General features: G+C 34.4%; 1 protein-coding gene across 3 annotated transcripts; it reads right to left on the bottom strand.

The window, feature by feature from the left end:
* Positions 1-204: 204 nt before the first annotated feature.
* On the bottom strand, positions 205-7427 carry LOC147543351 (agamous-like MADS-box protein AP1). Of its 3 annotated transcripts, none has more exons than XM_086636034.1 (8): positions 6990-7427; positions 2427-2505; positions 2206-2270; positions 1964-2063; positions 1515-1556; positions 1346-1387; positions 1128-1243; positions 205-563 (listed from the first exon to the last, which is right to left on the bottom strand). In XM_086636034.1, the coding sequence occupies exons 1-8, from the start codon at positions 7172-7174 to the stop codon at positions 455-457; spliced, it is 738 nt and encodes a 245-aa protein (XP_086492160.1). In that variant the 5' UTR covers positions 7175-7427; the 3' UTR covers positions 205-454. The 3 variants fall into 3 exon arrangements, with proteins under 3 accessions (XP_086492160.1, XP_086492161.1, XP_086492163.1); XM_086636035.1 differs by having other exon boundaries at positions 205-545; XM_086636037.1 differs by having other exon boundaries at positions 205-542.
* Positions 7428-12620: the final 5193 nt, after the last annotated feature.

The raw sequence follows: 12620 nt of genomic DNA, 5'->3' as shown, positions 1-12620 counted from the left end.
TAGACATGTGAATCATCTATGATTTTCATCATCTTCAACTTTTTGCTCGTAATTTATTTTTGTACGAAAGGCCCGCAATTAAGTTTCGCCCAGGGCCCTCAAATTCTCAGCCACGGCTCTGCCTATGGCCTACGCTCCATCATCTTATCTCTTTTTTATGGCACAAACACTCAATATCATAACTAATTTTGGAGTCCTCTGCAGTTTGTTAATCAACATTAATTATCACAAATAACAACAATATAAGAGTTTACATGGGATAGATGTTTATAGCTAGAGTGGGAACACTAATGAGACTGAGATGAAAAATGGATTATTTTTCTTCTCATAATATTATCTATGCATTTTTCTTGTGTCCACTCATGTTGGCTATTTAATAATTTACCAACACCACCAAAATTTACAGACCTAGACTTGCTAGATATAAGAGAAGCTTGTACTACCATTTCTGATTTTAACGTGGAGAATTAAGCATCCAAGGTGGCATAAGTGTATTGATGGTTCTAGTCTGTGGTCGAACCCCTTCCTCCTCGCTCCTGTCGCTGCTGCCTCGAACATGGTAACTATAAATATACAATCATATGTCTAATACAATAAGTACCTTTCATACATAGAGAAGCTTAATATATTATACTGAGCATTGTTAGATTGACTAACATGAATATTGTGATAGTCTCACATCGGCCGCGAAAGTGCCCAGAGTACGAGTCACAGGTGAACGCTCAAGTTTAGTAAGTAGCGAGGTCTTTTGGGGGGCTCATGGAGTCTTTGCCAAGAACAAGACTCCGTACCTGTGGCCTTGGGCCTGAGGTGCCAAATGCAGGGACAATATCGTTAACGGTTAAGGTTTAGGGCGTCAAGAATATGGGATACTCTCATAATTTGATAAGGCCAATTCTACATGTGTTTCACGTCACACGAACGAAAAATATTCGTCTTCGGTACGAAAATGTCACGTGTAAAGGGATCAATGTGCGACAAAGTCTTACATGACAAAGACTACCTACTCTCATATCCAAGAACATTATTTAGGTCTCCTCCTCTCAGTTCCAATTAATTTTGAGTTTGACGACCACAAACTTAGCATATAGCAAGTTCCAATTGAGAGAGAGAGAGAGTGAGAGTACCCAATATTTAGGGAGGGAGTTGAATGTGAAAGTAGGAAGGATGAGGGAGATTGGCCATGGTTTTGCTGGTCACACTGAGGTTGCTGCTGTGCTGCTTCCTTCTCCATTTCCTTCAGCTATTTGTTTTAAGCATATGACATGCACAATAAACCCTATAATTGTTTAGCAGAAAGAAGAGAAATGTAAATAGACTTCACAGTAAGAATGAAAGTGATCACCTTCTTTCCTAGTTGGTTATTCTGCTCCTGCAGAGCTTTTTCCTGTCAATAAATCATTGACCATTAAACTTTGTTAATTCCTAAGCCCTAATTGTTTAGCAGCATGATATTGCTTAAGAAGGACGAAAAAATAATTATGGCGAGAAAAGTTTAAGTAGAAAAGTGTTACCTTTTTTTGAAGCTCAGCAATTGATTCATACATGAGCTGATTCTGCACGAACAATAAACCCCATTTTGGGTGTTAACACTATTCGTTAGAGGAATATACTAGCAGCAATACATATGAAAGAAGGGTTTTCCCCAAGGCTGATGTTAAGTCATTAATTTGTTTACTTTTAACAAGTAAAAGTTCAATTTTACATTAATTTATTGTACTGGTCTCCGAGTTTCTAATTAAGAATAAAGATAACTTATGTCTTGTGTACACGTTTAGAAACATGCGTAAAATAAACGTTTGATATAGACAAAACTGAAAAGACCCAAACAGGTCGAGTGCTCAATTGTCATTGCTAGCGTGAAAAGTAACAAGAAAAAAAACAACGCTAAAGCTGAGTAGAATATTGAGGATCGTGAGTCATTATAGAAATTCGAAAATTTAGAGGACAAAGTTTACATTACCTTTCTTGATCTTATCTGCTTCAGAGCAGTATCAAGCTGTTGTTCTAAGCTTTGGAGTTCTTTCAGACTCATGGACTGGAGGTCTTCACCCATAAAGTGCCTGCAATATGACAAGACAAAGAAAAACATATTTTATGTTTTGGAAGTCCTATTCCCTCGACTCGGCGTACAAGAGGTCTTCCTCCATCAAATAAATTCATAACTATATGTTCTATTAATTCGCTTCACTACTCAATACCTACCTTTGGTTTCTCTGTAAAATTTCAATCTTAGCCTTAAGCCTGGTATACTCCAGAGACCAGTTTCCCTGCAATATTTACTTAAGGGTTAAAGAAGTGCTTAACTACTAAAAGATATAACACATTTCAAGAAAATGTAACTTCATTCGATAAAATGCAGATGTAAATAGAAGGAAAAGCCAGTAAGAATCACATCTTTTAGAATACATAGGGTATGATATAACCTGTGAATCAAGATCAGTTTCAACAAGCTCTCGTTCAGCGTAAGAGTATCTCTCATATCGCTCGAGGATCCTATCCATGCTGTTGCCAAATTAAGAAAGTATGAATCTTTAGTATACCTTTCTCTGTATAATTCAATCAACTCTTATAAGTTCTAAAACAATGAAAAGACATAAAATGACAAATTAGCAAACCCTAATTATTAAATGTACATGTTGCTGCAACTGAGTCATTACTCAAAGATGCAAAGAGCATAGACCAACCTCCAGAAATAGATAATAAGAGAGATTTATCACTACGGATACTGGTTAAATGTGTAGCCCTCCAACTCAGTCAATGAGTGGAGAGGCCTAAATATTATATTTTTGGTTATTAGTATGCCTTTTTTTTTCATATGGGACTACTCTCTGGCACACCCATCACGTGTGGTGTTCTTTGAGCCTAACACGTAATTTTTTGTATCCGTGAAGCACTTGTCCATTGAGTCTATGATGTGTGGACCAAGCCCTCATACCATATATGCCGGATGAAAATCAGTCTATAGACTTAGGATCATGGAGTACATGTAACATCTTCACCAACAGTCTATAGACTTAGGATCATGGAGTACATGTAACATCCGTGCAATTGATTTGGCTTAAAAATCACGATTGTTGACCAATCGAATATGAACTGAAATAAATCACACGAAGTTCTTTGGGAAATATGGTCAAAACTCCCAATCAATTTTTCTTTGTGAAAAGGGATCACTCCAGTTTTACTAGTCTTCAACTCCTTAGATATGGTTGAAATGTGCAACTCATTGCAAATGTTTGCAACGGGTTGCAAAAAGATTACAAGGGGTTCCAAAAAAGATTGCAGCGCCCTAGGTATTATTGTAATTTGCAAAAGGATTATTCAATTAGTTTTGGGGAAAAAGAATCACTCAATTATTTTTAATCTTCAACTCCCTAAGTATTGTAGTAATTTGCAACTCGTTGCAAAGTTTTGCGGATGGTTGTAAAAAGGTTGCAATTGGTTGCAAAGAGGGTTGCAAAAGGGTTGCAACTAGTTGGAAAAGATTGCAACCGGTTGCAAAAGGGTTGCAAAAAATATTTAGATTGGTTGCATTGCATTTGGATTTAGAAAAATATTTGGGTTTTTAACCGAACAAAATACAAATATGTAGATTTTAACCGAACAAAATATATAAATTTGTTTTTTTAACTAAAGAAAACTTGATATTGTACCTTCAGCCCAAAAAATATTATGTGGTTTTGTCAGAGTAACACGACCTACATCCTTGGTGGAAAGCCATCTTGGCTACAAATATGTAGTTGTTAATTTAGTGATTTAAGTGTCCTAGTTTGATAATTAGGACTTTATCTCTAGGAAACTAGATTCTACAAAATATGTAGATGAAAATATCTAAGTAATCCTAAATTTATGAAACTCAAAGAATCTTCTAATTAATCTTGGAAATTTAAGATTCTCTATCTTTAATATCTTGGACACCTTCATTTGATCAATCTTGGTCATATACCTTGGGATCCTGATATCGTCTGGATCCATAGTATTGGTTAATATTTATTGTCTACTCTAGGATTTGTTGGTCGATGAGACAATTATCCAAGTTTGATATTATTCATATTCATAAGGAAACACACAGAGTTGCACATCATCCTGCCCGATTAAACCCTTACCACAAAATATTGCATCACACATGTACTCCATTATTCGAGCGTTCCAATAACAAATAGCTTTGATGCTCTCCCGACCTTTATAGCTTTTCCAAACTCTGTGTTTCTTTCTGAAATGATTCAACCATGTCCAATGCAGGGAAGATGCTATCCCCCAACCAGAAAGGGCTTCAATTTCCTGGTCGGCCGGTGATAGTTATCTAAACTCATAGTAGACAGCCACTTATATAAGTTGTATTAGTGGTTAAGTCAGTTCCTTCTATAAGAGGTACGCTGGAGCATTAAACCCCCATTTAGTATCTTTTCATAGTAGATGACATCAAAGTTTCTTTGTCCTTAAGAGTTCATCCCACAAAACCAAGGAGGCCATTGTATCTTTGCTACCCTTTTCTAGAAAACTCATCTTGAGAGTGTTCTAAACTCCAAAACTTAAATATCTTCCATTAGAATGGGGCGGTGCGTGTACTGTTTCACATTATATTGAATCTCCAAGACTTGGTTATAACACATTTTGCCCTCACTAATCCCAAATGATGTCATCTAGTTTTTGAAGGGCTAAATATATGAATGATGGGGAAACGAAACTAAGTATTACTATAGAGTCACAGCTAAAAAAGGAACAGCTTGATCACATCTTCACTCGTTGGTAGCTAGTATGACAGACCTAGTGGCTATAGAGGATGCTTTCCTCAATATCTTTTAGAATCGCTATCATGAAACACAGACACATGAAAGAACGGGCACCGTCTCTCAATTATGGTTGAAGAACTGAATTTTGTAGGAGATCAAGGCTATCTTGATACGAGAACTAAGTGTACTTCCATTGCTTTTATAATTCCCAATGTACAGACCTTCTTCCATCCAAAGACTACAGGCCGATAAGCCTCAAAGTGGTTCTAACAAGTTCTTTTCTAAGTTTTTATCAAATAGATTGAAACAAGTTCCATTTGTGCTGCTTAGCAAGTATTCTTCCTACTTAATTAGCAACCTCTCTGTTAAGTTTGTGGCTATCCAACTCAAAACCAATTGGCAATGAGTGGAGAGGACCTAGACCTTATATTCTTGGTTTCTAAATACCTAGTCTCTCATGTGGGACTATTCTCACACGCCCCTCACATGTGGCGTTCTCCGAGCCTAGCACGTGAGTTTTTTTTCTTTCGGGTGACGTGGAGCACGTGTGGCTTTTTTTTCAAGCCTATCACGTGTGGGCCTAGCTCTGATACCATGTTAAGTTTGTGGACTATTCTGACACTCTCTTTATGAGATATCAAAGTGAATTATTCTTCATGAATCAACACAATATGGTTTCAAATTCTCGAAAGAATTGGTCTACACCATATTAAGTTAATTAACACTTGCATAGTCTCTGATGATATGGGTTGTTTACCTCAACATTCTTCCAACATATCATAACTGGAGGAGAAGCGATCTGACTGGCAACCTCAATAATTGCTTCATCTGATTGCAATGAAACTAATTAAACCTATGCAATCAAGACACAATCACGAACTTACCATTTCCGCTTGCCTCATGGATGTTCTAGCTACTTGACAATTACTTGAACGGGCAATATATACTTTGGTGTTAATGCACTATCTACTCCTAGATTTTGATCAGCTCTTATCTACCAGTTTTCGTAGGACTTGAGTTGAAGTGCACAATTGGCATAAACATAAAAGCAGCTCCAGCTCATGGGGCTAAAGTGAGAAACACAAGCAAATCGAAGAAGACTTTTAGCATAAAAAAACATTTCCTGCGATAAAAATTGTGATATTTCCGTCACCATTTCTCTTATTTGTAGACCACTTTTATGAGTCGTCCAAAGTCTAGCTCCGAAAAGCTTGTGAGGTTCGCCATCTCTCTCGGCAGCTGCTTCATTAATGCATCCAAAGTAACCGGTTCTCCTTTTAGGTATTATTATTTTCGAAAACCTAGCTCATCTAAAACCATATATTACTCTAAACCCACATATGTCTAAATTGATCAACGGAGAAATGATCAATACTAGCCGATAATCTTATTTTCCCTTAATCAAAACCAACCACAAACTTATACTCTTTGTTATTTGTAAATCAGAAGCTAATTTTTATTGGAATTTTAATTAAAAAATGACACATTCTTTTAGTTCTAATTTTCAAAAATATGGTGAAATATATTTTGTTTTAATTAAAGCTATAAATATATATAGAAGTACATACTGTAAATGATCAAATCATATTCAAAAATAAAAATAAAATTTTAATATATATAAGTGCACTATATATGTGTACTATACTAATTAAAGTTTATTAATTATCAGATCCAAGTAGAAGTACTACTACTACGTAATTAATCCCACAAGGATCCATCCTTGATCTCTCTTAGATCTTACAAGAGAATAGAGAGAGAGAGAGAGAGAGAGAGAGAGAGAGAGAGAGAGAGAGAGAGAGAGAGAGAGAGAAGGAAGGTTAAGTGGGGTGTCTCAAAATTGTAGGTTGAACTTGGTTAGGTTTAGTCCCACATCATCAAGTAAGAATTATATTTCTGATTGACTAGAGAGAAAACCTAAGCTACCCATGATTCAAACCAAGAAACAAAACTGCATGAAATTTCTAAAAAACCAATATCATCCAATTATCTTCATAAACTACCAAAAAAAATCATGAAAAATATCAAAAGAAAGGGAAATATTCAAAGAAGAAAGGGAAACAAATAGACCAAGAAAGAATATATAGAGAGAGAGAGAGAGAGAAATTAAAGAAAAGAAAAACAAAATTAAGATCTCTCTAGAAAAACAAGCAATTTTAATAAAACAAAGAGAAAATACACCATAAGATCTTGAATGAAACAGGATAAAACCCTAATTATGAAGTGAGAGAGAGAGAGAGAAGAGTCATGTATGAGTACCTGGAATCAGTAGAGTATTCAAAGAGTTTTCCTTTAGTAGAGAAAACAATCAAAGCAACTTCAGCATCACAAAGAACAGAGATCTCATGAGCTTTCTTAAGTAACCCAGACCTTCTCTTTGAAAAAGTTACTTGTCTATTAATCTTATTCTCAATCCTCTTCAACTGAACTCTTCCTCTCCCCATTCTTGAACCAAATATGAAAAACCCTAGAAGAAAATCACAAGATAATATAGAAACAAGTAGTGAAAGAGATGTAAAAAAAAAAAAAAAAAATCTTTTCTTTTTTACTAGTTTTGTAATGTTGATATAGAGATGTAGGTTTATATGGACAGAAGGAAAGTTTGAAAACAGCCTAGATATAAGATAAGTGGTTTTAGATGAAAGAGATAAGTGGTTTTGAAATTGATAGTGGTTTTTATAGAAACGTTGTCGAATTTTAATTGGTTAGAATTTCTGTAACAGTCGTTATTATCTTGGTTTGGGTCACAGTTTTTTGTTCTGACAAATCCGTACTTTTGGGATGTCAAAACCAAACTATTATTTTCAATTCAACAACATGAGATATTATTAGAGTTGTATTTTGTTAGGGTTTTTATCTTATTGACGGCGGTATCCATCTTTCACTCTTATTATTACTTTCAGGTTGGCCTTTATTGAAGAATAACCTAACGGGGTCCCCATTCTAGTCCATGCACCTTAGGGCAGAGAATGAGACATTTTTGGTTTGGAGGGGATGGGAAGACAGACTCATAAACATATATTGAGGGTGAAAAAGAGTTTCATTTGAGTGAAATCCTCATGTGTAGTAAGGTAGTAATATTAATTACAAAAATGATAGTATGCCCGGCCAATATCCCGGCCGGGTACTCGGCCGGTTGAGATCTAGTGAGAGAAAGTGTTAGATCTCATCCGGCCAAATACCCCGGCCGGGATATTGGCCGGGCATATTATCAGTGACGTATTAATTAGGGTAAGTCAAAATACAATTGGATGAAAATCATCTCATACATATCTCCAAGATATAAGCTGATTTGATACATTTATTGTATTACTCTTCTGTTATAAATAAACATGGGAGGTATATGATTTTCCTAACTCAAAACTTAAATCTCTCGAAGTTACAAATTGAGGCTTCTAGCTTAGTAGTGTCAGTGAGGCATTTAGTGTGGATACATGGAGTCTTTACTAGGAACCGAACTTGTAACCTATGGACTTATATTAGGTTTAAAATGAGGACGATTTCGATATTTTCCAAGGCTTGGGTTGTAATATTGATATGTTACAAACTAATGCATCAGATTCTCAATCACTAATTCTTCTAAAATTGCATACCTTACCGTCTCTTCAATTAGTTCGCATCACCTTCATCTTTATTAAATTTTTACATGTGTTCTATATTTTATGATTTTGTGTTTGTTTATCAGAGTGAACTTAGGGATTGCACTTCCATGGTTGCAAAAATTGTTACACGAAATGAACAGCATCAGAAAATCGAAAAACTGGATTGGACTTTGCTACAAAATAGAAAAACTTAAAATAATAGTCATAAGCTAACAAAAGTATTTCTGCCAATTGCATTCTGATTTTGATTTTTTTTTTTGTGCATTTAAAAGTATGTGCTCGCATCTAAATTATGAATTCTTTTTAGGTCACAGAAGTTGATATTCACTTGTGACTCGTAACTTTTCTCCATTGTCCTTATGACGCTCCAGATAGGGGTCAACATCCGTCAGCTGCCAACCATATCACCTAACCGAACCCCATATCAGTTGAGACTTTGGCAAATTAAGTTTGGTCTAGTTTGGCTTTTCTCTGGTCGGTTAGTTGGTTCGGCCGATTTAGTATGTTAACTAGTTATATATTAGAATTTCTTTAAAAAATTTATGACGATTACATGAATTTCACAAAATTTCTAATTTTATACTCTTGCCCGAAAAAAGTATAATCATTACAAGAGTATATAATTGGTCCTAAGATGTGAATACAACTTACTTCATGACAAATTTTAAATTCTTCATTATGGAGAAACATTATAAATTAGTAAGAATATCATTCTATACTGATGTATGACATATGATGGGCTTGTTTGGTGTGAGCGGTTTCGAAATGCTCAAGCCTAAGTTCAATCAAATAGATGAAGTTTGGTCTAGATTGGTCGGAAAAGTGATTGGTGTTGGTAGTTCCACTGTGGTTCAACCGATTTTTTGCTCACTCTCGTTACAGGACTAAGTGCAACTCCAATGTAGGGGCTCGGGCTCCTAATTTTTTGACCCCCGATTTTTTTTCAACTCCAATGTCGGGCTCCCAAATCCAAATTATGTACATGTGTGGTGTACGTGTATGGGATTTCTATTTCCATTTTCACTGTGAAATTGTTGGCTCTAAAAATTAAAATTTTGAATTTCAAATTTTACCAATATTTTGGAGGGAATCCAAATTTCATATGTTACGAAAATTTTGGGGGTAGTTTGAATTTCAAATTTTACCAAAAAAATTGGAGGGAGTTTGAAATCCGAATTTTTTTACTTTTTGTTCATCTATAAATACAACCACTCATCCATTTAGTTTTCCACATCTTCTTTCTATGTTCTCTACATCTTCTCTCTACATTCAATGGATGATACTTACGAGTTAGTATCTATGATCATTCAAGGCGAGTTACGGGATAGGGAAGATGATGAAATTTTATATGAAATGTATCTGGAAGAGATTCAGGATCAACAATCCGGTTTTGATGGAAGTATTCCACAAGCAGTGTTTCCTGGGGGAGATATTGCCGAAGAAATGTTTGCTCGTCTTGGTCGAGTTAGAAGTAGAGAAGTTCATACATAATTAAGGGCAAAGTTCTTGTGGAATACCAAAGATCGCAACGACTAACAGATCTTTTATCGTTAATTTACTTGTTTTTTCTGTATTTCATGTATATGCTTTTGGGGAGAGTAATTTATTTGGCTTTTCAATCTATGAAATCTTATTAAAAAATTACATTTAAAAAACATTACAGTTTAAAATAATAATGATTTAATTTTTTTAAAACAAAAATAAATAAATAACTGGGGTGGATCCACCCCAAATACCCGTTGGGAACTCCCAACCGATATATTTGGGGGATGGGAGACCAGGAGGATGGGGCTTTGCTTATCAAGAAATTGGGTCGAAGACCCAGTTTTGGGTTTTTTTATTTAAAACGACAAATTATATTTTGTTTGGTTAAAAACCTAAAATTTGTATTTTGTTTGGTTAAAGGGCCAATATTTTTTGTAACCATTCTGCAATTATTTGCAAGCAGTTGCAACTCTTTTACAAGTAGACGTAACCCTTTTGCAATCAAATGCAAAATATGAAAAACCTAGGTAGCTGAAGGCTAGAATAAATTTAGTTATCTATCTTCTCCACAACAAAGAATTTACAGGGAGTTTTGACCAAACTTCACTTTGTTTATTTTCACCAACTTGAATAAGTGCTTTGAGAGTTGAGATACAATTTTATTTGAAGTTAATTAGACGAGATATTTTCATTTAGTAAATAATCATATATTTCACCCGAAGTCCATTAACAAAAATAAAGTAACAATAAAATACAATTTTTATGTGAAATGTTGGCATGCTTTAAGAGGTATGACTTTGTGTCTGGAACCCTTGACTTGGTGGGTGGAAACCAACTTGGTAACAACTCCAACCAAAGATTGTTGACTCAAATATATATATTTTTAATGTTGATTCCAACTCTGGCCAATAATAACCCAAAAATGTCTATAAATGAAGTGGAAAGTGTGGAAAATAAGGTTGTTACGCCATAATATTACCAAAATGACAAAAACAAAAGAAACACATGACATTTATATCCTAATATTGTTCGCATGCGCATCATATAAATGTTGTCCCCAGATACTATAAAAATGTTTGTTTCGTCATCTCAAAACTTTTAATCCGTTTTTTTACTTTCTTCCGTCATTTCATTGTTTTTACCTTTTTGAAATATTTTTGAACTGCTTTTACATTTTTTTTTCGTTTCTCGTTCTCGTGAATGTATCACTGTTTTTTTCGACCACTTTTTCAATGACTTTTTTATTTCACATAATCTTTTTCTTAATGTTTTATTGATTCTAATGAATTCTTGTACCACTTGTTTTGTTTTTCAACTTGAAAATGATTGTTTTTCGAACTGTTTCGTTCTTTTTCTCACAAACAACAATATACTTTCTACTTGTGTGGCCGATAAAATATTTGTTGGTATACCAAATTAGAGTTTGAGTTGTTGAACAAACTGTTCTTTGTTATTGAACAAAATGGTGTTTGTCATGAACAAACTGATGTTTATTTTGAAAACCCTCTGCTTGTTCACTATTTTATTTATTTTTATTTCTCTTTTCATTCTTTTGTTTGTCCCATTGGTCCAACAACTTGTATCGAACGTCTAACAGTCTATATCGAACAAACAACCGTTTCAAAAACAGATTTGATGTACAAATCATCACAAACATATATCAAAAACATCAAATATATATCAAACCAGATCAAAGACAGATAAAAACATCATAACATAGATCAAAACGGATATAAAAATATTAAAGCTTCATCAAAATTCAGAATAAACTGATAAGTCTCATTATAACTCAGAATAAATCTAATTTTCAAGAAAAGACAGTTGTTTGTTGAAAACAATCAACTTTTTGTAGAATGCAAACAACTATTTGTCGATAACAAACAATTGGTTGTACATGAGGGTAGTTTTGTCATTATTAGAAAAATGTGAATGTCAGCCACGTGGAGCTTGGATGAATCAAATTTATGGCGGAAACTGGCATTAGACTATATTATTTTTATTTTTTCGCAATATTGATATTCTGGTGACTTTTTGATCAGTATGTCAAATTATTTTGGTCCAAACTGACATTTTTGTTTTCTTTTTCTCTTGCTCCTGGAACCTTTACTGTTGCGATAAGCCGATATTCCAACCAAAATGTTATGATGCCTCTCAACAAAAAAAAAAAAAAATGTTATGATGCTCATTTCCATATGGGTTGGGATTGGTCCTTATGGAACAAGAGGAACAAAGCCTTCTACAAAGGTGTTCTTTCGGATTTTGAGAATGTGAAGTTAGGACCCAGCTCTTTATTAAAGGTCTGGTGTGAGTGAAAAGTATGAGGATACCACAGTATTTCATAGGGAGTCTCTTCTGGTCACAACATTAATTGTACAATAACCATGTAATTTTGAGTGGTCTTTTTAGTGTCTTATATACTTGGGGTTCCTTGCTTTATATTTGGGCTTTTGGCTTTCCTTATTTGGACAATAACTTCTAGTTTCTAGGGTGTTCCACCATACCTATCCATGTACCCATATTCATGTACTATAGTAATTGTAGCTGTTGTAGGAGTTTGAACTTATATCAAGAGTAGATTACAAAAAAGAACCATATGAGTTCCTATTCCTTATATATGTAGAAATCGTATTTTAATTTTCGCTCTTTTGGCTGGAAAATATTAAAATTTATCTTTTCAGACCCATTTCGCTTGTAGTAAGGAAAAAAGAGAACTACTAGTTGTGATATTGTTTCACTGGTATGAAACAATATCACAACTAGTAGTAAGGAAAAAAGAGAACGATCTACTAAGACTATAAATAGT

Source organism: Eschscholzia californica, unplaced genomic scaffold, assembly GCF_041429995.1.
Source record: "Eschscholzia californica isolate CP2 unplaced genomic scaffold, dmEscCali1.0.p SCAF_4, whole genome shotgun sequence".
Lineage (NCBI taxonomy): Eukaryota > Viridiplantae > Streptophyta > Magnoliopsida > Ranunculales > Papaveraceae > Eschscholzia > Eschscholzia californica.
This window is presented reverse-complemented; position numbering and strand designations above follow the sequence as displayed.